This window comes from Entelurus aequoreus, linkage group LG24 (genome assembly GCF_033978785.1).
Source record: "Entelurus aequoreus isolate RoL-2023_Sb linkage group LG24, RoL_Eaeq_v1.1, whole genome shotgun sequence".
NCBI classification, from domain to species: domain Eukaryota; kingdom Metazoa; phylum Chordata; class Actinopteri; order Syngnathiformes; family Syngnathidae; genus Entelurus; species Entelurus aequoreus.
The window spans coordinates 34,378,649-34,405,715 of NC_084754.1; the positions used below are offsets into that span (position 1 = coordinate 34,378,649).

General features: G+C 39.8%; 1 protein-coding gene across 1 annotated transcript in view; it reads right to left on the reverse strand.

Annotated features, from left to right (window-relative positions):
* Positions 1–445: 445 nt before the first annotated feature.
* LOC133641635 (CD81 antigen-like) overlaps positions 446–27,067 on the reverse strand; it is a 29,199-nt gene continuing 2,577 nt past the window's right edge. Inside the window, exons 3-8 of the mRNA XM_062035510.1 lie at positions 4,926–5,023; positions 4,677–4,751; positions 4,482–4,595; positions 2,283–2,381; positions 1,282–1,365; positions 446–1,196 (exon numbers count right to left, since the gene is read on the reverse strand). Coding sequence (XP_061891494.1) covers positions 1,131–1,196; positions 1,282–1,365; positions 2,283–2,381; positions 4,482–4,595; positions 4,677–4,751; positions 4,926–5,023 — 536 coding nt within the window. The 3' untranslated portion in view covers positions 446–1,130. The remainder of the gene's footprint in view (positions 1,197–1,281; positions 1,366–2,282; positions 2,382–4,481; positions 4,596–4,676; positions 4,752–4,925; positions 5,024–27,067) is intronic.

The following is a 27,067-nucleotide window of genomic DNA, read 5'->3' on the forward strand; positions in this document are numbered from 1 at the left end:
ATTTGCCAATTATGCCACAAACATATTATATTTTGGGTAATATAGCTTTTATGTTGTGGTAGGTCCACCGTCATTAATATAAGTGACGTGTAAACCTTCCCAAACAAGTTTGCAGCAACAAAGCCATTTACCACTGGATGTGCATCGCCAAACAATACCTAAACAAGTCTGAACCAAAGCCATCCCCACTGGGATTCAAACCTATGACCTCATCACCACTGAGGAGAAAGATGTGCACTTGGGTGTGTGTTTGTACCAGAAATACAAGTCAGGTGACTTTTGGATGTGCTGCACTGCTGGGATCAGGTGTAATCATTTGGATTTAGAGAATAGGTGTTCATTAGTCTGTCGCCCTCTGATGGTAATGTAGGGTATTACAGTAGATTATTTAATAGTGATATAGGATAAGTGAAGTGTTTGATTAAGACAAAACTTGATACAGCAAGAAGATGGTTTATTTAACACAGCTGACTACAAACACACAAAGTAGTGATAAAGACGTGGTGGCTCAGATGGTAGAGAAGCCGTGCCAGCATCTTGAGTGTTCCAGGTTTGATTCCGGCATCCTAGTCACGGCTGTTGTGTCTTTTGGCAAGACACCTGTGAATGAATGTTTGGTGGTGGTGGGAGAGCAGCCATGCTTCCGTCAATCCACCCCAGGGCAGCTGGGGCTACAAATGTAGCTTACCACCACCACATGTCAATGTGGAGCGAATGAATTATGGGTTGTCAGTTCTCTGTGAAGCGCTTGGAGCTTCTAGAAAAACGCTATATAAATGTAATCCATTATTATTATTAAAAGAGTAAGACTGCAGGGAGGCATGAAGTCTCCCTGTCATTAACATAAGACGTGCATATGTACAATTTATACATCCATAAAAACATCGGTTCACTAACTCAGAGAACTATGCCACACATTTAGTAGAAAGTTGTTATGATAGATAGATAAAATACTCCATAAAGAAGGTGGGTTGACGACAGGCAGCGTATAAAAAAAAAAAACATTGTATGTTTTAGTCAAAGAAAAAAAGCAGAAATATCCACCAGGCTGAGTTGTAATTATAAGAAAAGATGAGCTGCAGCGTACAAAAATAAATCCATGAAATAGTGCTTGTCACTACTGTGTGGGCTCAGTACGCTACTGCGCTGTTACGGATCCCACAGCAGAGCACCATAGTAAAGATCATCTCGAAGATCTGGAAGAAGAAAAACATGACACGTTCACTAAGCCAATCATCACGTGCACAGTACAACTAATGTAGTCCTTGGCATGGCCCTCACCATGATGACGGCCACCACGAGAGCAGCCAGACCAATCAGATAGAGCTTCTCTGAAAAGAGCTCGATCAGTTTGTCGTGACAGCTCTGTTTGGAAGGCAACACAAAGAATGACCATTTTTTCACCTTTCAAGCAGCACATCTGAGTCACACATTAGGAGATTATACATTGTGACACAACACGCTCAAACGTGGGTGGAAACAGATAGTGGCAGACTAGTGCAGTAGCGACAAAGTATACCTCCTTTCATTGTAAATTATCGACTCAACGGATAAAATAATGAAACGGTAAGATGCAAAGACTTAAATCAACATGACCATCATCTTCGTAGTTAGAGTTCCGTGCAGTGCTTGCAATTGGTTGACAGCACGATGCTCACCCTGAACTCCATTGTAAAAATGTGTGTTTCTGCATTTGTTGTTTGTTCTATTTAGTTGTATGCTTAAATGGTTAAGTTTGTAGTTATGTTACCTTGATTTCAGCCATGGTGTCGTTAATCGTTTTGTTTATATTATAATTTTAATATTTGAATGATGATAAATGAACGTGTTGTGGCAGTTGCGGCTGTCACCAATGTGGCGGTTTGAGGTTGCTTCTCCAAACACATCTTTAAGGGTGAACTGCCAACATGAGAATTATAAGAAGGAAGTGCTCAAAGTTGAATGGTTTTGTAAATATACAAAGTCTAAGTTCATTGTGTTCTTCATTATATTTTTGAAACTGCATCCATTTTTTTCCTTAGAATTTCCATTCAGTGTTTTGCCAAGGTATTTTATTGTGATATGTACATTTTCAGAATGTGCTTGTTCTATTTTTGGCCAAAATAAAACAAAGAACACAGTATGAAATTTTGAAGTTATTTTTACCAGTTAGTTTGACTCCCCTCCTATAAGGTGTCATTGTTGGTCAAGTCAAAAATCATAAAGCAAATAAATTCCTTGGAAAAAGCTCATGTATATATACGTTAAAAAAAAAGATACAAATAAAAACAAACATGTATTACCTGAGACCTCAGAAAATCTTCTGGAGACTTTCTAGGACACAAAGTGCTTGCAACTTGTTTGAAGAGCGCTGTGTCGTCTCCTTTACCGCAGCAGTCCAGCTGGAATGAATGACAAGACTCTTTATCATTTTTCTACATATGTACACACGCTGACTACAATATTAGATACAACTACGCAATCGGAAAACAAAAAATACAGCATAAAATAGTTATAATGTTTCGAGTAAAGATGAAAAGAACGTCTGAAAAAAGCGCTTTGTCAAAAGAAACAATTAGGCTGGTAAATTGAGGTACTACTGTTCATTTGTACATGCAAACCAAAGGGTGGCGCCAATTTACTTTTCTTCACATACAGTATGCCAGCTGTGACACATTTGGGGAAAAAAAGTGCCCTTAAGTTTGTTAGCAAACAAGAGAAGAGCTTTGATGAAACAATATAATAATGCTGATCAATGAAGCAGTCATCAAACAACTGTCCAGCAACTACAAAATATGGTACAGTTGTCCTTTGCCATATCGCAATATTGTGGCTTCACCACATTGCAGATTTTTTTTTTTTATATTTATTAAAGCATACTCTACAATTTTTTCATCCTAAATTAAGCAATTTTATGCACAAATATGACTAAATAAACAAAATATATTATTACTACAGTAGTATTGGCCACTAAAGGAAACCAAACCAATCAGAGCACGCTGTTCAGTATCGTGGCCACTGATTGGCTCAGCCTCAGGAAGTTTTACTATATTGGATTAAAAGAGTGTAAAGGTGACTAAAGGTTCTTGTCTAGAGGGGTCTCATAATGTTGAAAAATCTATTCAGCCAATAAACCCTTAAAAAGCATGAAAAATAAGCTGAGTCCATTTAAGATCTTGAATAGATTGTATTTGACATCTTCTCAGCTGTTTAAAATTGGTGCAGTAGATAGCAAATTATGTATGAAGTGTCGGGCAGCTGAGGGAACTCTTGTTCATTTATTGTGGGAATGTCAGAGAATAAAAGAGCTATGGTTGAAAACAACAAAAGAAGAAATCACATTCATAAATATAAACATCCCAATGACACTGCAAATGTGTATTCTTGGTGATCTGCATCAATTTAGTAACGTGTCATCAAAGAGTAAAAATGCATTTGTTTCGATATGCATCATAACAAAAAGGGTAATATTAAAAAAATGGATAATTGTTGATAGTTCAACTCATACTGACTGGTATACACAAGCCAAGGTGATGATATCGGTAGAAAAAACTGCATTTAGTTCGGATAATAACGAGTCATTTATTGGAATATGGGATCCGTTATTTAAATTTGTTTTAACTATTCAAATATGACTTCTTTTATCTTTGTGGAAAATATTGGACACAATGTGTTGTCAAGCTTATGAGATGCAATGCAAGTGTAAGCCACTGTGACACTGTTGTTCATTTTTTAAATGATTTTATTTCATTTTTTATTATAAATAACTGTGATGATAATGTAAATGAGGGATTTGTAATCACTGCTATGTTGGAATTCTTATCAATATTGATACTGTTGTTGATATTATTCATTTTTGTTTGACTACTTTTGGATAGTTTTGTGTCATGTTTGTATATCCTCTCAATTGCTCTGTTGATTGCTATTCTGAATGTTGCTGGGCTGGGTTTGGTTTTGGAATTGGAATTATATTTTTATGGCATTATTGTGTATTATTTTGTTGGATTGATTAATTGAAAAAATAAATATATATATATATATATATGTACTGTATATATATATATATATATATATATATATATATATATATATATATATATATATATATATATATATATATATATATATATATATATATATATATATATATATTTTTTTTTTTTTTTCAGAAGGTCGTAAATGTGTTTTTTGGGGGGTTTTTTTGGCTCTAGCTATGAAAATATCAGATTCATAATTAATCATTCCTATTTTGTAGAAATCAATTATCCATTATGTCTGAAACCAGTTAACAGCGATAACAGAGGGACTTTTGTATCCTATTTTTTATTGTATTATTGATAACATGATTTAGACTTTGCCTTAAAAAGTAGATTTCAGGAAAGATGAAAATGATACATTGTCCTATATTCAGTAGTTGTCTTCTATCCAAGTCAATATGATAATATGTCTTTCAGTCAAACGTAAGTCTTATATTGGTATATTTAGATAAGATTTGATCTTACCGTGGTGTGAAAGACATCCAGCACCTTAATGGCAGCGTCTTTACTGGGGGAGCCTGACACATCCACAGCCTTGATGTATGCCGAGTCGTAGAAGTTGATCAGTTCCTTGGAGATCTGCAGCGACATGAGTTGTTTTTTTCAAATCACGAGTCACTAATGTTGAGGTGGAGATGGTGTGTGTCTGTGTGTCCTCACCGTGTCTCTGTTCATGAAGCCCCAGATGGCAGCAGCCACTTCACAGGCGAAGAGGATTATCAAAAAGAAAAAGAACTGCAGAGAGAGACACAAATTCAACTCCAGTTTGACAGATTTATTGATTTATCTCAACATTAAGAGGACCCTAGCATATTTCAGATTTGGCTCCCAAGCGCTTACCAAGAAACCCTGGATCAATTTATTACATTGTCCATATTTATTGGGTGAAAAAGTCAATGAAATTCTCACCGTCCCCAACAGGCATTGAGACTCCTGAATGGCTCCGTAACAGCCAAGGAAGCCCACCAGCATCATCACCGCTCCAACAGCTATGAGTATGTAGACACCTGCAGCACACAAGCACATGAAATCATACTGGAGCTGTCACTATGGACTTGCTGTGCTCCTTTTCTCCACTAGAGGGCAGCATTGACAGTCGGGACTTGGGTCTCTTGCCCATTCATTGATTCACAGTTTGGTAATGCACTTCCTGGATGTTTCATTTCTCCCCCTTGTACATTGTACACGACATTATTGACATAAACAGATCCTAGGGGAGGAGCCTCCGAGCAGGAAACGGCTTCCAGACACTCTAACACCCCGCTGACTACAAATAAACCCCCACTGACCTCTGACCCCTGCTGTAAAGGCTGCCTATGCAAGAAAGAGGGGCACAGCAAAGATAAACACATCTTCTTGCAATTACAAGAACAAGAACCAGAATCTAAACCTTTTTTTTTTTTTTTTAAGATTTTGACATTATTCAGTTATTAGGACAAACATGTCATTTGAAGAAGTCAATGAATAGCAGTAATGTTACCGCAGAGGTGTGGTTACCTTTAATTTCTCAACAGACCACAAAATGAAAACATTGATCATTGTTACAATAACTAACTGCTTGCCAAAATACACGCTAGCATACATATATTACGGATAGTTTTACAAAAAAAATATTATTGGTATAATCATATAGCCAATTAGTCAAGTTTCCCCTGCTTGATGGCAGCCATGTTTTTGGACCAATCTTGCTCTAATTTTACAGACATGTGCTTGTCAAAGATGTGTGCAAACTTTATTTCCCATTCGGCTAAACACTCTAAAGTTAATGTGGGTGTTTTTTTACAGTCCATTGAGCTGTGTGAGAAATAGTGTCAGTCTGACTAATGGGTTGAAACTTTTGGGTGTAATGACTCTAATGATTTATCAGACCAATAATAGCACAGGTGACACAGTAGGAGTGCATGTTTTGTGTGCAGCGCTTCAGGAATAGAAGATATATTGTACCTCAAACAAATGCATCCGGAAATAATTCCACATTTTGGAATAAATGGAATCAACTCATTTTTGTCCTCAAAATTCTACATACAAAACCCCATTATGACAATGTGAAAACCTTTTCTTTTTTTATAGAGAGATTTCCCCCCCCCTTTTTTTTTTTTTTTTTAAATAAAAGACTTAAGTAATCACATGTCGTCACAGCCTTCGCCACCATGCGTAAAAGTGAGATCAGGTGCATCCTGTTACAACTGATCATCCTTGAGATGTTTCTGCAGCTTAATTCAAGTCCACCTGTGGTCAATTTAGTTGGTTGGAAATGATTTGGAAAGGCACACACTTGTATATATATATATATATATACACTGTCAAGTGCGGCACCTTATATATAGAAGGTGCCGCACTTGACAGTGCAAAGTAGTGATTAGTAGAGTTTAAGAAGTGTGGATGGAACAATGTTACTTCAGAAAGTAAGTAGATATTAACAAGTAGATTAATAAGAGTCCCAAACTTTTTGACTCGGGGTCCACATTGGGCTAAAACAATTTGGCCGGGGGCCGGGCTGTATATATATATACACATATACATATACAGGTATACACACATATATATATATATATATATATATATATATATATATATATATATATATATATATATATATATATATATATATATATATATATATATATATATATATATATATATATATAGTGTGTATGTATATATATATATATACATATATATATATATATATATATATATATATATATATAGTGTGTATATATTATATATATATATATATATATATAGTGTGTATGTATATATATATATATATATATATATATATATATAGTGTGTATATATTATATATATATATATATATATATATATATATATATATATATATATATATATATATATATATATATATATATATATATATATATATATATATATATATATATATATATATATATATATATATATATATATATATATATTCCTCATGCACTAATTGACTGAAAGAGTGTGCACTTGCCGCTGATGATATCACATTATCGATGGGATAGACAATATTATTTGGACAGACAGATTTTAAAAAATAATAATTAACTTCCCGCGGGCCGGATTTTGGACGCTGGCGGGCCGTAGTTTGGGACACCTGCTCAGTGGCCTAGTGGTTAGAGTGTCCGCCCTGAGATTGGTAGGTCGTGAGTTCAAACCCCGGCCGAGTCATACCAAAGACTATAAAAATGGGAGCCATTACCTCCCTGCTTGGCACTCAGCATCAAGGGTTGGAATTGGGGGTTACGTCACCAAATGATTCCTGGGCGCAGCCACCACTGCTGCTCATTGCTCCCCTGTGGGGACGGGTCAAATGCAGAGGATAATTTCACCGCACCTAGTGTGTGTGTGACAATCATTGGAACTTTAACTTGAACTTTAGAGGGAGGATAATATAAAAGCAACAGTTGGTGTGTCAGCATTGTCACGTAGGAGGAGAGCAGATCAATCCATATATTGGTGGGGTTGACACCGAATGTAGTATCAGTATATGATCGATACTAGAGTGATTTAGGTCGATATTTTATTTTATTTATTTATTTTAATCCTTTTGTTGCTTTTCTTAATGTTTCCAAATTTAGGAAATAATTCCCTGGACACAGGAGAAATTTGAGGGCAAAACCAAATGATTTAAATATCGTATTTTTTGGATTATAAATCGCAGTTTTTTTCATAGTTTGGCCGTGGGTGCGACTTATACTCAGGAGCGACTTATGTGTGAAATTATTAACACATTACCGTAAAAATATCAAATAATATTATTTATCTCATTCGCGTAAGAGACGAAGCAAATGGCAGCAATCGTCACACACACGTCAACCAATAAGAATTCGGCGGGGGAGGGTCATGGCAGAAGTGCATTGTGGGTCATGGGATGCTAACTGCTATATGCTATATGCTACTGCCGTAGCTATTAAAATGGATCACATCAACATTGGCGGTAACTTATAAAAACTGAGAAGGACTGAACTAAAATGGCACCGAAAAGGAAATGATATACTGCAGATTACAAGCTGGACGTAGTGAAATATGCAGCAGAGAATGGCAATCGAGCAGCAGAAAGAAAGGACATACCAGAGGCGACACCGGGAGGAAGATTTCATGGGATTTAGCGATCGGGAGTGACAGATTGTTTGGTAAACGTATAGCATGTTCTATATGTTATAGTTATTTGAATGACTCTTGCCATGATGTGTTGCGTTAACATACCAGGCACGTTCTCAGTTGGTTATTTATGTGTCATATAACGTACACTTATTCAGCCTGTTGTTCACTATTCTTTAGACATTTTAAATTACCTTTCAAATGTCTATTCTTGGTGTTGGATTTTATCAAATAAATTTCCCTCAAAAATGCGACTTATACTCCAGTGCGACGTATACATGTTTTTTTCCTTCTTTATTGTGCATTTTCGGCCGATGCGACTTATACTCCGGAGAGACTTATAGTCCGAAAATACGGTAAGTAGTTTTTGACTACGCATTGTGTACTACTGACTCTGTTTTGCTCAGAAATTTGTATGTAATCAAAGAAAATAAGGAACTAGTTTAATTACTGTTTTTGATGTTGTTAAAGTGTAAATAGCACCCACCAAAAATCGATAGAATGATGTAAAGTTGGTACATGTGATCAGTATCGGTAATGGTATCGGCCAATCTCACTTATGTATGATCAGTATCAGAATGGGCAGCACAAATCCCTCAACCAAACATCCTTCATTAATGCATTGGAAATATGCAGAACAGGAAGAAAAATGTATTTTTTGTGCAACAACAATAAATAATTGTAATATTTATATACATCCTAAAAATGAAATCCTTTGTGCTTGCTTGAGGAGAAGTCTGCATTGTAATTTGTAGACGCAGATGTCACGTAACACACACAAAACCTTCCTTCTATCTACACCAGCCCGACTCTCTCTTTCAGGACCCTGATGTTTTGTTCCAGCGAGCGCACAGCTAGCAGGCCTGGTAACCTGGCAATGTGGCAAAGCAGCCATTATTTCCACTGCCTGCCATTACTATGACAACACCCTTTGAGGTTTGAAGGCCATTGAGACGGCACCGGGGAAGTTCATTTCTTTTCTGTCTCCCTGTGTAATGGCTGTAAGGGAAGGGGGGGTGCAGCGAGGGGAAATGGCAGGGGGTTGCGGTGGACAGCAGCTAAAAGACCCTCTTGGATGTCTGACTTCTTCTCTCATCCATTATTTACAAAATAGGGACTGCAAAGTCAAGTCTCTGCTGTCTTGTAGATTGGTCCCAGTCTCACTTAGGGCCAGATGATATATGATACATAGATGATATATATATATATATATATATATATATATATATATATATATATATATATATATATATATATATATATATATATATATATATATACATATATATCGTGAATGAATCACAAAGTGAAATAATTAAATCATGCAATAATTAAATGATTAAATTATTCTTATAAAAATTCAATATTTAATTGTTTTATTAATATTATTATTATTTCACAATTTAATTAATTATTGATTTCATAAATTATTTCATAATTTAAATATTTTGCGATTTAATTAATTATTGCTCCTCTCTGAGCTGCTATCTTATCGTGGTACAAGAGTTTGTGTGTCCTATGATCTATGTTGTCTGGGGCCTCTATGTCCGTGTTAGTGTCTCTCATGACAAACAGGTCCTAGGTGAGTTTTTATTGATTGAAACTTTTATTAGTAGATTGCACAGTACAGTAAATATTCCGTACAATTGACCACTAAATGGTAACACCCAAATCAGTTTTTCAACTTGTTTAAGTCGGGGTCCATGTTAATCAATTCATGGTAGGGACCAGACAAAGAGCAGTCCAAAGACTTCTATGAAAAAAACAACATCTGGAACACAGTTTTTCCTCGCCCGGACACGAGTCACTGGGCCCCCCTTTGGAGCCAGGCCTGGAGGTGGGGCTCGATGGCGAGCACCTGGTGACCGGAACTTCCCCCAGCGTGCAACGTGGGTACCCCCTCCAATGGGCTCACCACCCATAGGAGGGACTATAGAGGTTGGTTGTTTTGCGAGCTGCACGGCAGTCGAAGGCAGGACCCTTGGCGGTCCTATCGTCGGCTACAGAAGCCAGCTCTTGGGACGTGGGATGTGGAACGTCACCTCGCTAGGGAGGATGAGCCTGAACTGGTGCACAAGGTGGAGAAGTTCCGGCTGAATCTAATTGGGCTCACTGTGATGCACAACAAGAGTTTTTCTCGAGAGGAGCTGGACCCTCTTCCACTCTGGTTTTGCCGCCCTGTGGACGTGAGTGTAGCTTCCCTTCGTCTTCAGGTGGGGGACGGGCCCTGACTGACTGGTAGTTCAGAGGACCCGCCCTTTTTGGAGTCCCTAAAGGGAGTACTGGAGAGTTCTCCCTCAGGTGATGCCCGTGTTTTACTGGGGGACTTCAATGCTCACGTTGGCAACGACGGTGAGACCTGGAGCGGCGTGATTGGGAGGAACGGCCAACTGGATCTGAACCAGATTAGTGTTTTGGTATTTGACTTTTGTGCTCATCACAGATTGTCCATAACGCACACCATGTTCAAACATAAGGGTGTCCATATGTGCACTTGGCACCAAAACACCCTGGGCTGCAGTTCGATGATCATCTTTGTGGTTGTATCATCGGATTTGCGGTCTCATGTTGTTGACACTCGGGTGAAAAGAAGGGAGCAGTTTTCAACCGATCACCACCTGGTGGTGAGTCGGCTCCGATGGTGGGGGAGAATGCTGGACAGGCCTGGCAGACCCAAACGCATAGTGAAGATATGCTGGGAACGTCTGGCAGAGTCTCCCGTCAGAGAGAGTTTCAATATCCACCTCCGGAAGAACTTTCAACATGTTTTGAGGAAGGCGCTGGACGTTGAGTCCCAGTGGACCATGTTACGTGCCTCTATTGTCAAGGCAGCCAATCGAAACTGTGGCCACAAGGCGGGCGGTGCCTGCCGTGGCGGTAATCCCAGAACCAGCTGGTGGACACCAGTAGTGAGGGATGCCGTCAAGCTGAAGAAGGAGACCTATTGGGTCCTTTTGGCTCATGGGACCACAGGAACAGATGTCAGGTACCGACAAGCCGAGTATGTGCAGCTTTGGCGGTTGCAGAGGCAAAAACTCGGACTTGGGAGGAGTTTGGAGAAGCCATTGAGAACAACTTCCGGATGGCTTCGAAGTGATTTAGGACCACTATCCAACGCCTCACGAGGGGGAAACAGTGTAATGTCAACACTGTGTATAGTGGTGACGGTGGGCTGCTGACCTGGACTGGGGATGTTGTGGCTCGGTGGAAGGAATACTTTGGGGACCTCCTAAATCTCACCTACACGTCTTCCTTTGAGGAAATAAATGCCTTGGGACCCTGTGGTGGGCTCTCCTATTTTTGGGGCTGAGGTTGCCGAGGTAGTTAAGAAGCTCCTCAGTGGCAAGGCCCCGGGGGCGGATGAGATCCGCCCGGAGTTCTTTAAGGCTATGGATGCTGTGGGGCTGTCTTGGTTGACAAGACTCTGTAACATTGTGTGGACATTGGGGGTGGTGCCTCTGAATTGTCAGACTGGGGTGGTGGTTACTCTATTTAAAAAGTGGAACCGCAGGGTGTGTCCCAATTATCGTGGGATCACACTCCTCAGCCTCCCCGGTTAGGTCTATTCAGGTGTACTTGAGAGGAGGCTATGCCGGATAGTCAAACCTCGGATTCAGGAGGAGCAGTGTGATTTTCGGCCTGGTCATGGAACTGTGGACCAGCTCTACACTCTTGGCAGGATCTTTTAGGGTGTATGGGAGTTTGCTCAACCAGTCTACATGTGTTTTGTGTACTTGCAGAAGGCATTCTACCGTGTCCCTCGAGAGGTCCTGTAGACAGTGCTCAGAGAGTATGTGGTATCATACCGCCTGATTGTGGCGGTCTGCTCCTTGTATGATCAGTGTCAGAGCTTGGTCCGCAAGGCCAGCAGTAACTCGGACACGTTTCCAGTAAAGGTTGGACTCCACCAGGGTTGCCCTTTGTCACCAATTTTGTTTTCAACTTTTATAGACAGATTATCTAGGTGCAGTCAGGGCGTTGAAGGGAAGAGTGGATCTTGAGATCGACAGACGGATCTGAGCGGCGTCCGCAGGTATGCAGACCCTGCATCTGTCTGTCGTGGTAAAAAAGGAGCTGAGCCGCAAGGCAAAGATCTCAATTTACTGGTCGATCTACGTTTCCATCCTCACCTATGTTCATGAGGTTTTTGGTTATGACTGAAAGGACAAGATCACGGTTACAAACGGCTGAAATGAGTTTTCTTCCGTCGAGTGGTGAGAAGCTCTGTCATTTGGGAGGCGCTCCGAGTAAAGTTGCTGCTCCTCCACATTGAGAGCAGCCAGACGAGGTGGTTTGGGTATCTGGTCAGAATGCCCACCGAACTCCTCTCTGGGAAGGTGTTAGGGCGCGTTTAACCAGTAGGAGGCCAAGGGAAAGACCCAGGACACGTTGGAGAGACTATGTCTCCCAGCTGGCCTGGGAATGCCTAGGAGCTGGACGAAGTTGGGGAGTGGGAAGTCTGGGCTTCTCTGCTTAGGCTGCTGCCCCCGCGACCCGACTTCGGATAAGCGGAAGAAGATGAATGGAATTTATTATTGATTTAATTATTTCATGATTTAATTGATCGTTTCACAATTTAATTGATTATTGAGTTCATTATTTAATCATGTAAATAAATTATTAAAATGTAATTAAAAATTATTTCAATTTTACAAATTAATAATGACACATTTAATATTTAATTGTAATTATAATTGAATGTGTCATTAATTATAATTTGAATTAAAAATATTAAATGTGTTACAAATTACAACTATTGAAAGTTGTATTTTGTTTATTTCATGTTGTCCTATTTGATCCTCCATAATTTAGAGGGCACACGTGCAAAAGTGCAATAATTAGGCCCCATATGGTACTTACTGTAGTGGGTGATACTCAATATATACCTTGATACCACTAAATCATGTTTGAAACTGTCTTTTCTCATTTTTAGTTGTAGTAATACATTTGTATGCATGTACTTTGCTTAATATGTGCCATACATAAAATAGCTCATACAATACTGCTACTTTTTATTCCATTTTAAATGTGCAAAGCTTTTAATGCAATTGTGATTAAATAAATACTCAATGTGGCCTGTACATCAAAAACGAGTGTCAAAGTTGACCACAACCTAAATAATAATAATATAAAATACAAATAATAGCAGATCCACTTGAAAATGTACAATGGAAAAAAATGCCGGTCCTCTTAAGGTGCTCACATTTAATATATAATCACTTCAACATGAGGGGCAGATTATTCTTCAGAAAGATTAACATTTCAGCCTTCTCAGCTGTCCTTCTGCTTTAATGGATAATAATGGAGGCCGAGCTGAAGAGCCCTTTTGCCACAGTCCACACTTGTTGGAGGAGCATGAACGTACAGTAGTTGCTGTGACAGTCTAAGTTGGATGCTCTTCCAACAACAACAGTGGACTGAAAGCCGGTTGTGTGTTCTCAGCACACTTCACATCGTGATGCACATGTTTGATCACATTTGGGGTGTTGAAATATTTCACTTGGCTGTTATACTTTTCTTTACTGTGCATGTAAAGGAACTCCACACAGCGCACAGGTTAACTTACTCATGCCCTAATGACTTTACTACAATGCAATTTTTTTCACTGACTTGTAAAAGAAGAAACAAATAATTCCCATAAGTCCTTTGAAGTCTGTCAAGCAACACATTGTTGGCCAGTAATGAGTGCTGTTGTACTAAATTGCAGCACCGTCTAAACCAGGGGTTTCAAAGTCAATTTGACCCGCGAATGAATTGTCTAAGGCCCCCGGAATCATATTTGATTAGTAGTAGAACCGGCCCGCAGGCCACTGCCGCCTGCTGCTGTTTTGCACTCCATCAGTGTTGGCACTAGGACTTTTCAAAATGGGGTCCCACAGTAAATGTTTGGTGTCACACTTTTTTTGTAACCGTTTTGAAAACAAATGATAAATGTATGCATCATGCTGTTATACACTATATTGCCAAAAGTATTTGGCCACCTGCCTTGACTCACATATGAACTTGAAGTGCTATCCCATTCCTAACCCATAGGGTTCAAAATGATGTCGGTCCACCTTTTGCAGCTATTACAGCTTCAACTCTTCTGGGAAGGCTGTCCACAAGGTTGCGGAGTGTGTTTATAGCAGTGGTTCTTAACCTTGTTGGAGGTACCGAACCCGTCTTTAGTGAAAAATAAAATTTTTAGGTTTTTTTTAAATTCAAGACAAAGTTATATGTTTTTTTACTGGTGCACAAAATGAAGCGTGCACGAACATCACCTTGTTCAAAGAACAAAACCAACACAGCGCATGAACTCACAACAGATTACACACCTGCAAATCAGTGTGACTCGTATCCATAATCATCATCATCGGCGGTTACTCGAACAAATATGACGATCCTCCTGGTAGGGGTGTATCCCTTTATGGAGGATGCCTGTGCATGACTTTGTTTTACGTGGGGAGACTGGTGCACAGACAGTCACCACACGATCCTTGACAGAATCGGGTCAGGGTCCAGTGGCATGGAGTCCAAGACGTTGAGGTATCTCTGGCTAAGGGGCAGTCAGGTACTAGGCCTTTGCCAAGGGCCACCTGGGGTAACAGTAGTAAAGGGGTTAACCTCCTAGTGCCCCAAGACCCCATAGAGGAGCCTCCACTGCCGGATGCACTTAACGTCATGCCCAGGACGTATCCATAATACGCCGATAGGGAGAAGTTTTTATTTACATGATGAGTCGGGTGTGTGACCTCCACGGTGGAGGCTCTGCCGAACCCCTGAGGCCTACTCACCGAACCCCTAGGGTTCGATCGAACCCAGGTTAAGAACCACTGGTTTATAGGAATTTTCGACAATTCTTCCAAAAGCGCATTGGTGAGGTCACACACTGGTGTTGGTGGAGAAGGCCTGGTTCTCAGTCTCCGTTCTAATTCATCCCAAAGGTGTTCTATCGGGTTCAGGTCAGGACTCTGTGCAGGCCAGTCAAGTTCATCCACACCAGACTCTTGTCATCCATGTCTTTATGGACCTTGCTTTGTGCACTGGTGCACAGTCATGGTGGAAGAGGAAGGGGCCCACTACAAACTGTTCCCACAAGGTTGGGAGCATGTAATTGTCCAAAATGTTTTGGTATCCTGGAGCATTCAAAGTTCCTTTCACTGGAACTAAGGGGCCAAGCCCAACTCCTGAAAAACTACCCCACACCATAATTCCTCCTCCACCAAATTTCACACTCGGCACAATGCCGAAACAGTGTGCCGAAATGTACCGTTCTCCTGGCAACCTCCAAACATCTGACCCCTCTCTGTCAGTTTACGTGGCCTACCACTTTGCGGCTGAGTTGCTGTTGTTCCCAAACTCTTCCATTTTCTTCTAATAAAGCCGACAGTTGACTTTGGAATATTTAGGAGCGAGGAAATTTCACGACTGGATTTGTTGCACAGGTGGCATCCTATGAAAGTTCCACGCTGGAAATCACTGAGAGCGGCCCATTCTTTCACAAATGTTTGTAGAAACAGTCTCCATGCCTAAGTCATACTTGCCAACCTTGAGACCTCCAAATTCGGGAGATTTGGGGAGGGGTTGAGGTGGGCGGGGTCGGGGTCGGGGCGGGGTTAAGGGGGGAGGAGTATATTTATAACTAGAATTCAGTTATTTAGTTAGAAGTATTTCTTATACTGTAAATATATATATATATATATATATATATATATATATATATATATATATATATATATATATATATATATATATATATATATATATATATATATATATATATATATATATATAAATAAAATAAATACTTGACTTTCAGTGAATTCTAGCTATATATATATATATATATATATATATATATATATATATATATGTATTTTATTATATGTATATACATATAAATAAAATAAATACTTGAATTTCAGTGTTCATTTATTTACACATATACACACATAACACTCCTCTCTACCTATTGTTGTATTTGAAAGTGCAATGCTTTGCAGCCAGTAGCACAGCCTTTGAAGGAGCATAGGTATGGGCAGTGTAATATTCTGGGTTGGAGTCAATAAACAGGCGAGGTGACGAAGTTACGTCTCTTTACTTCATACTTCAGAACCCACTCCCACACTTGCCGTCAGGGTGCGCAATACAATGTAAACCGTTGGCCAAGCGGACGTGACGACAGGCTGTCCTCACTCAGGTCTGGAGGGGGGGTGCCTTAAGTCCGGCTGTAAATTGGGATACATTCGGGAGAATGGTTGTCCCGGGAGATTTTCGGGAGAGGCACTGAAATTTGGGAGTCTCCAGGAAAATTTGCGAGGGTTGGCAAGTATGGCCTAAGTCAGGGGTGTCCAAACTTTTTCCACTGAGGGCCGCACACTGAAAAATCAAAGCAAGCGGGGGCCATTTTGATATTTTTTATTTTAAAAACCAATACAATATATGTATAAAAAAGATACATTTAGGCCTCCACTCAGACTTGATCCCGGGAACCCCAAAAGGTTTTGGTCAAAATATTACAAATGTGTCATTATTTATTATTTTATTATTATTATTATTCAAGGTTTAAATCTCTAGATCAACATTAGGTCTATCTGTCAATAAAAGGCTTTTAAAGATTTAAGTTGTATGCCATTTTTTTAATGGAAAAAAAACACAAAATATGCAATATTTTCCCCCAATAAAATTTTAAAGTGGAATATTTGAGATTATATAATAATTGGAGTCTTAAAAAGGTCAATAACTCATAACAACATTGATTTTAATTCATTATTTTTTCAAGCAATGACACTTAAAAAAAAAAAGTCCCACTAAAATGATTGGGGATCCAAAAGGGTACTGCTCAGAAAGTTTAAAAAAATAAATCCAACATTTTTTAAACTTTTACCACAATAGTTTCAAGATCAACTTCAGATCTATCCGTCAATTATAAGTTTTATTGTTGTTTATGTCTTTTGTTTGTTCGTTTTAGGCCCTTCTTTAAAAAACTTTAGTTTTTTAAATGGCAATCAAAAAATATGCAACATTTTCCCCCCAAAATATCTCAAAGTGGAGAATTTAATGTGAAGTAAATGGAGCCTTGAATGGGTCAATAATTCATAATGACATTGATTTTGATTCATTATTATTTTTTAAAGAAAGAAACAGCCTGCATGCAGCTTTGTGTTATTAGAGTAAATAATGCAACATTTTCTTGTTACGTTTGTTACGTTTGGTCTTTCATACCACTTTTTATGTTTTTCATGGTATTTTTAGAATGTACTGTGGGGGCCGCACTTTGGACCCCCCTGGCCTAAGTGCTTGATTGTGTACACCTGATTCTGATCATTTGGATGGGTGGCCAAATACTTTTGGCAATATAGTGTATCTCACATTCTGTATTGTGTTTTGGAAAAAGGTTGTCATAAACGTTACTTGATTCATTCAAAACAAAACAAAACAAAACAAATGTTTTGAATGCATTCTGTTATAAACATTCATTCACTTTCTTCTTCCTTTAAACTTTACCGCTGCCAGTATTTTTTTCTATATTTTTGTTGTAATATTTTCAGAATGTGTTTGTTCTATTTTTGGCCAAAGTAAGACAAAGAAAACAATCTGAAGTTGTCTTCATTTTTTGGTTTTAATGCCATGATTTAACAGTCAGGCCTGCGTGTGCACAGATTTTCCTCCATGTGGCCCCTGAGCTAAAATGAGTTTGACACCCCTGGTCTAAACACTTGTGAAGTTTTATTATAAATCAAGGTCACGGGTGAGCTGGAGACTATCCCAGCTGTGTGTGGTCAAGGTACACCCTTTTTGTAACGACTTAAGGACACATATAGACAACCATTCACATCTTTGGACAATTTAGAGTCTCTCATTGACCTAACATGCATGTTTGAGGAGAACAAGTGGTTCCAAGTGGAAATGTGAACTAAAAACCGCCTGGCTAGAAAGCAGACGAGCTCACCAGATTTTTCATAAATTACACGGCTGAAAAAAATGTCTACCACAAACTTGAAAGCATAGAATTGTCTGACATACACTGGTGCCTAAACGTAAGAGTGTATTGAGATAAGAGCTGTCTCTTGGCTACTTGTTATGCTTTAAGTTGCAAGCAAAAATGTTACTTCAGTTAGTTCACAGTTTTACATTAGTTGGCGTGGAAAAAATCATAGGGACTCCCGTAAGATCCGCCCAAAATATTTGGTCTTACTCGCTAGCATTAGCTTACAGCAGGAGATGGAAATAACTTAGATTTTTCCAACCATGGGAAGGATGAACATGAGTGTGAAGGAGTGGATGATATTCAGTGAATTAAAAAAAGAAATCAACAAAAACGTGGCAAAGCAGTTTGAGCGCCAGACTGAAGCAGAGTGAGTCTAATGCCAGCCAGGCTGAAGCAGAGTGAGTCTAATGCCAGCCAGACTGAAGCAGAGTGAGTCTAATGCCAGCCAGACTGAAGCAGAGTGAGTCTAATGCCAGCCAGACTGAAGCAGAGTGAGTCTAATGCCAGCCAGGCTGAAGCAGAGTGAGTCTAATGCCAGCCAGACTGAAGCAGAGTGAGTCTAATGCCAGCCAGACTGAAGCAGAGTGAGTCTAATGCCAGCCAGGCTGAAGCAGAGTGAGTCTAATGCCAGCCAGACTGAAGCAGAGTGAGTCTAATGCCAGCCAGGCTGAAGCAGAGTGAGTCTAATGCCAGCCAGACTGAAGCAGAGTGAGTCTAATGCCAGCCAGACTGAAGCAGAGTGAGTCTAATGCCAGCCAGACTGAAGCAGAGTGAGTCTAATGCCAGCCAGACTGAAGCAGAGTGAGTCTAATGCCAGCCAGACTGAAGCAGAGTGAGTCTAATGCCAGCCAGACTGAAGCAGAGTGAGTCTAATGCCAGCCAGACTGAAGCAGAGTGAGTCTAATGCCAGCCAGACTGAAGCAGAGTGAGTCTAATGCCAGCCAGACTGAAGCAGAGTGAGTCTAATGCCAGCCAGACTGAAGCAGAGTGAGTCTAATGCCAGCCAGACTGAAGCAGAGTGAGTCTAATGCCAGCCAGGCTGAAGCAGAGTGAGTCTAATGCCAGCCAGACTGAAGCAGAGTGAGTCTAATGCCAGCCAGACTGAAGCAGAGTGAGTCTAATGCCAGCCAGACTGAAGCAGAGTGAGTCTAATGCCAGCCAGACTGAAGCAGAGTGAGTCTAATGCCAGCCAGGCTGAAGCAGAGTGAGTCTAATGCCAGCCAGGCTGAAGCAGAGTGAGTCTAATGCCAGCCAGGCTGAAGCAGAGTGAGTCTAATGCCAGCCAGACTGAAGCAGAGTGAGTCTAATGCCAGCCAGGCTGAAGCAGAGTGAGTCTAATGCCAGCCAGACTGAAGCAGAGTGAGTCTAATGCCAGCCAGACTGAAGCAGAGTGAGTCTAATGCCAGCCAGACTGAAGCAGAGTGAGTCTAATGCCAGCCAGGCTGAAGCAGAGTGAGTCTAATGCCAGCCAGACTGAAGCAGAGTGACTCTAATGCCAGCCAGACTGAAGCAGAGTGAGTCTAATGCCAGCCAGACTGAAGCAGAGTGAGTCTAATGCCAGCCAGACTGAAGCAGAGTGAGTCTAATGCCAGCCAGGCTGAAGCAGAGTGAGTCTAATGCCAGCCAGACTGTTCAAATAGTATCTAAATGGCAGACATTAAAGTTCAATTACCAATGATTGTCACACACACTAGGTGTGGCAAAATTATTCTCTGCATTTGACCCATCACCCTTGATCACCCCCTGGGAGGTGAGGGGAGCAGTGGGCAGCAGCGGTGGCCGCGCCCAGAAATCATTTTTGGTGATTTAACCCCCAATTCCAACCCTTGATGCTGAGTGCCAAGCAGGGAGGTAATGGCTCCCATTTTTATAGTCTTTGGTATGACTCGGCCGGGGTTTGAACTCACAACCTAATCCATGAAAATATACAAAAGCTGCTAATGGTGTGTTTGATGGAGAAGCAGCTGTAAGGAGATACTGTAAAAATCCACTCTCTAAGGTAAATGTTGTACAATTTATCATTGGGGACGGCGTGGGAGAGTGGCCGTGCCAGCAGCCTGAGGGTTCCTGGTTCAATCCCCACCTTCTACCAACCTAGTCACGTCCGTTGTGTCCTTGAGCAAGACACTTCACCCTTGCTCCTGATGGGTGGTGGTTAGCGCCTTGCATGGCAGCTCCCGCCATCAGTGTGTGAATGTGGAAATAGTGTCAAAGTGCTTTGAGTACCTTGAAGGTAGAAAAGTGCGATACAAGTATTTAAATTATTGTGACATTATTTGATAAAACTGCTGTAGTTGTTAGTAGCATATTCTATTGTATTGTTTTTATAGGAAATGTATTGTGTAAATTAAATTTATATAGCGCTTTTCTCTAGTGACTCAAAGCGCTTTAACATTTTGAAACCCAATATCTAAGTTACATTTTTAAACCTGTGTGGGTGGCTGGGAGCAGGTTGGTAAAGTGTCTTGCCTGTTAGGATCCGCTGCTCGGATCACAATTTGTTTACACTTTAGCGTCACGTGTTTGTTTCTGTTGCCATGACTGCAGATTTTACTCACCTGCCTCTGATCAGCGTTCGGGACGCGCACCTGTTGCCCGAGCACTGATCAGAGGGCTATTTAGTCTTTGCCCGGGCCTCACTCGGCCTGGCTTCCTAGTTTGTTCTCATGCAACAGCTGACGACCACTTTGCTTCCTGCTAGCTCTCATGCTAGATTATTTTGCTTGCTAGCTCCCATGCTAGTCGTTTTTGTTTTTCTCTTGTCTGATTTAGTTCTAAAATAAATCATTTTCCTACCTGCAAGCTGTGTCCGAGCCCGTCTGCATCCTTGGGAGAACACCACCGCACCACGATGCGACCCGGTCGTTACATTGCCCAAGGACTCAATGGCAGTGACAAGGATGGTGGAAGCAGAATTCGAACCTGGAACCCTCAAGTTGCTGGCACGGCCACTCAACCAACCGAGCTATACCGCCATTATCTAAAAGTTTGTTTTTATTTTTAACAGGCATGTTACAAGTAAACATTCTGCTTTTTTGGGGGGGGGGGGGGGGGAGCAATCAGCACTTAAATCAGGGGTGTCAAACTCATGTGAGCTCAGGGGCCACTTGGAGGAACATCTGTGCACACGCGGGCCGGACTATTAAAATCATGGCATTAAAACTAAAAAATAAAAGACAACTTGAGATTGTTTTCTTTGTCTTACTTTGGCCAAAAATAGAACAAGCACATTCTGAAACTATTAAAATAAAAATATAGAAAAAAATACCGGCAGCGGTAAAGTTTCGATCCATGAAGGAAGGAAGAAAGTGAATGAATGTTATAACTGAATACATTTTTTTTTCTTTTGAATTATTTTTTTTATGAATTAACGTTTATGACAACCTTTTTCCAAAACACAATAGAATGTGAAATATAACATTTATAATTTGTTTTCAAAACGGTTACAAAAATGTACTGTGGGACCCCAAAAATGTACTGTGGGACCCCATTTTTATGACTTGATGGGATCCCTGGGACCCCCTTTTGAAAATTCCCAGTGCCAACACTGATGGAGTATTGGTGCGTGCAAAACAGCAGCAGGCGGCTGTGGCTTGCGGGCCGGTTCTAACACTAATCAAATATCATCCATAGATAATTCATTCGCAGTCCAGATCTGACCCGCGGGCCTGGACTTTGGCACATAGGACTTCAATTGATTTCAATTGATTTCAAAGGGAGATCTTGATTTGAGATACAAGTGTTTTGAGTTAAGAGCTCCGTCGCAGAACCAATTAAGCCTGTAGGTTGATTTTATTGTAGTGTTTTTATACTATATTTCTTATCTAACATGTTATTTTTCTTTTTAAAAGGCATGGTACATGTTCATTCAATCCATTTCCATGGGACACCTTGATTTGAGATACAAGAGTTTTGAGTTAAGCACTTCATCCCAGAACCAATTAAGCTCATAAGCTGAGGTACTATCGTGTCTTGGTAGAATGAAGAATTCACTTGAAGGGGATTTATGCGCCAATACGGGATTTATGCACGTATACATCATCATTAGTTAGATTTCTCTCAGCGGTGCAAGTCAGTGAAGCTGAGCTCAGGCAGGCCAGCAGCACTGAGCTCCAGCACAGCCTCAGCGTTTGGACACTAAGTATTTTCAGCCTTTCATAAACACTACTTTGGCGTGCCAGCGTGCTAAAAACATCCAGGCGAAACTCTAATTGGAGGGTTAATGTGCAGATGTCCAAGGTTATTTGAATGACGCTGGGGCGTATGTTTAGGAGAGGGCGAAAGACAGAAACATTCCCTTGATCTTACTTGGGTGGGCCTCTCCAAAATCACTAGTGGGCCTTCCCTCCATAAAAAAACAGCAATCACTCCTTATACTTAGAGAAGGGGTAAGTTTGGGAGAACATTGACAGAGCCAAATGCAAATGAATGGCTTGAGCTCCACAACAAGGCGACATGACGGTAATGTTGAAACGCTGACATGTTTTGCAGCTTTGCTTATGCCATGAAGCCAAGATGGAAGCTTAGTTCAACCTGAGGAGCACATTCCTGATATTGAAATGTAGGCGACATTTTGTAAAGGAAGTGAAACAACATTGAAATCCATGATGGATTTTTTGGTTTGTGCCCGTTCGACTCGCTGCCCACATAGCCACAACATCTGTTTAGAACATCTGCTGTCTCCAAGGAGCCTCATCCAGTTTGTTGCTTCACCTTTGCAGCGTCAGACTGACAGCTGGATAAAAATGTCACGCTGCCGATCTACGTAGGTCAGGGGTGGCAAACGTACGGCCCACCAACAGCTTTTATCCGGCCCGCGAGATGTGTTGGCCAAGTATTACAATGAGTTTGGCAAGTATTTGAATGAAAGAAAATGTGTCCACTGGATGTCGCAACAGCAATTCTTTGTTCCCCTTCAGAGAGGGCGGAGCTTTGTGTCGTGTTAAAGTAGAGGCAACACTTCTGTGTTTGGACACTACATACTTACACTGCTTATTAATGATAGTGTACAAAATGTGGATCGTTACGTTCATTGTCTAAGATGTTGTTGGTAATGTAACCTGTGGCATTTAAACCCCCCAGAAATGCTTTTGGTAATCTGCACGATTCGTGTTGTATTTATGACTGTGGGGACACATTTTCTGGGCGCACATCAATATGCTGAAATAATGTGTATCCCCTTCTAACTTCGTGTGAGATTAATGATATGAGTCCAAATTCACAAGGTTTGTTGGAGATCAGAGTTTTTCAACCTTTTTTGAGCCAAGGCACATTTTTTTCATTGAGAAAATCCAGGGGCACACCACCAGCAGAACATGTGGAAAACCAAACTCAATAGTCTATATCAGGGGTCCCCAAAGTTTTTGACTCGGGGGCTGCATTGGGTTCAAAAAAACTTGGCCGGGGGCCGGGCTATATATATATATATATATATATATATATATATATATATATATATATTCCGAGCGCGATGATGTCACGTTATCGATGGGAAAATGCATTTTTAGACTATATGATTTGCCTGAGCGACTAGGAGACACTAAGAGTAACAAGCAGTAGAAAATGGATTAGAAAGGACAGATTTTAAAAAATTAAAATAAAAAAATATTTATTTTTAGACCCCTGGTCTATATTGACATTATAAAGTCGTTCTCATCAAATACCTGACGCAATTAACCATAACCATCCATGCATCTTTAATTCTCTTGTCTCAAAGTAGGCTTACAAAGCAATTCGCTACCTGCTGCCACCTACTGATACGGAAGAGTATTACATGGTTACTCTGCTGATCTCTAGACAGCACAGACACTCTACAACGGCACATTATTTGCGGATTATAATTATTGGTTTGCAAAAATATTTTTTTGACCAATTAGGTGAAATTATATAATTTCCCACGGCACACCAAACAATATCTCACGATACACTAGTGTGCCGCGGCACAGTGGTTGAAAAACACTGTTGTAGATGATGCTCCATATGGACAGAATAACCATATGATGTTAGTACATCAGTTGAGGAAAATGAGTACATTACATTAATAACATCTTGTAATTTAATTTTCATATTACTATTCATTTCATCTTTTGATAAATTTAACAAAATAACACTAATGGGAGCATTTTAAAACTCTGCCAGACTCAAATCCACCAATTATTATCACATCATTTATTCAGAAAGTATAAATAACGACAAATGAAGATAGAATACTATTAACCGCAACATATAAGTGTAAAAAAAAATATCATTATGGTTTGTACATTTCTAGAATGTGCTTGGTCTTTTTTTAAACAAAGAAAACAATCTGAAGTTGTTTTTATCTTTAAGTTATCAGGCCAGGATTTTACCAGTCCGGCCAACTTAATAGATTTTTTCTCCATGTGGACTCTAGGCAAAAATTTGTTTGACACCCTAGACCAGGGGTCGGCAACCCAAAATGTTGAAAGAGCCATATTGGAGCAAAAATACAAAAACAAATCTGTCTGGAGCCGCAAAAAATTAAAAGCCATATTGTGTCATGAGTTATGAATTGAATTAAGATGACTTAAAGGAAACTAAATGAGCTCAAATATAGCTACAAATGAGGCATAATGATGCAATATATACATATAGCTAGCCTAAATAGCATGTTAGCATCGATTAGCTTGCAGTCATGCAGTGACCAAATATGTCTGATTAGCACTCCACACAAGTCAATAAGATCAACAAAACTCACCTTTGTGCATTCACGCACAACGTTAAAAGTTTGGTGGACAAAATGAGACGGAAAAAGAAGTGGCATAAAACACGTCCTAGAAAGTCGGAGAAAGTTATACTTGTAAACAAACTATACGGTGAGTTCAAGGACCGCCAAAATTAGTAGGACAAAACGGCGCTCGGCAAATACTCAAATCAGTGAAGCATGTTTAATATAAACAGTGTGATTTGTAACAATTAGGGAGGTTTGTGTCATGTTTGTCCTCCTACGGAAACCATATTAAAACAAAAACTTTTTTTTTTTCCCTCATCTTTTTCCATTTTTCATAAATTTTTTAAAAAGCTCCAGAGAGCCACTAGGGCGGCGCTAAAGAGCCGCATGCGGCTCTAGAGCCACGGGTTGCCGACCCCTGCCCTAGACGTTGGTCCTGTTTTTTGACCTTTCTTATCGGTCATTGACGTGTCTTATTTGTGAAGTTTACTCGCCCCCCCCAGTTGAAAGTAAGCTTGTATATCTACTTGTATGCATTATTTAAGTTAACAATGAGCAAAGTATGAGGTGACAGCATGCAGGATGGATCACTAAGCAAGTTCAAAGGGGTGGGTGCAGTTGAAAAATAAAATATAATGAGATTTAAGGATAACAAGAACACTTTCTTCGGTCAATCTAACTTTCCTCTCCGGTGCCAATGTTTTTCTTCCCACCATTAAATATTAAAGCCTCACTTTGTAGATACATGCAAACTCACCGGTCACTTCATTAAGTACGCCAACATAAGATCCAAGATACAAGTGCAGTCTCAAAACTGTATACTTTTACAACGACAACAATGAGTGGCTCTTCAAAATAACATCATTTGGACACCTTCTTTACTAAGACAAAATATGAGAAATAACCTCTTGATATGATGCGGTCTTGTGGAGGTAAATATTGCCAACAAAACAAACCGCAGCCATAATAAGAAGCATATTTTGACAAATGAATACCTGACCATTAAAACGGAGCACCTAAAAGAATATGGCGGTGTACCTTTTTGAGAGACATTTCTGTAGTCTTCAGTCTAGGTCCATTTTGTGTACCTTATCAATGGTAAAGTACAATCGTTATAATCCCCAAAGTCCTAAACAGCTGATAGTGCAGCCAGGATGATGTAATCATGTGCTAGAAGCCATAATTAAAAGCTCAATACACAGCGGTAAGTCAAATCTTGAAGGATAAAATAGACAATAAAACAACATCATGTTAAAAATGATGAGTAAAGGGGATCAAATAGAGATGATGGCAATAATCCGAATGCCAATAAAGTAGTTTTTTGTTTACCACTGTTAACTGGCTCCGGACATGACCGCGATAAATTGGAATCTTTATTTAAAAGTTAAATATTTTCATATCTTGAGCATTAAAAAGCCTGTTTACCACCTTGTAAATATGTTCAACATTATGAGAGACATGAAATAGTCACCTTTACATTATTTTGTTTCAATATAGTAATGCTGCCTGAGGCTGAGCCAATCATTGGCCACCATTCTGAACAGGGTGCTCTGATTGGTTTGGCCTTCTCTAGTGGCCAATAATACTGTAATATTAAGTTGTTTTTTTAGCCATTCTTATTTTTTATACTTGAAAATGCTGCATTTAAAAAAAATCAGAAATGTGGTGAAGCGGCAATATTTGAAGCCATTATCAATATTAGTATAGATAATGGCTTTAAATATTGTTTTAAATGCCTTAACTATACTTATACCACTATAAGTATGACCTATTTCAAATACTACTGATAATAGGTATTAAACACATTTGAATGCAGAAGGTACAAATGAAATGGTACAAATGTGTACTTTATATCACCTTGTATACACTTGAATACGTCTGGCCTCTTATTGTACTTTTTGCTTAGAAAATGTACCTATGAGTACAAAAATCTATTTTGGAGGGTAACTTGAGAGACATTGTACTTTATGGGCTATTAACACTTTTTACTGTCACAGTTCACTTGTACTACAGCCTAATGGGGCAACTAAACCTACAGGGGTGGAGTAGAACAGTATGGCCTCTATCAAACAGGTCACGTTGCCAGTTTTTTCCGCCCTGGTAGTGGTCTTTAAAGGATCTGATACTGTGCAAGTGTACTTAAAGGCCTACTGAAAGCCACTACTACCGACCACGCGGTCTGATAGTTTATATATCAATGAGGAAATCTTAACATTGCAACACATGCCAATACGGCCGGGTTAACTTATAAAGTGACATTTAAAATTTCCCGGGAAACTTCCGGCT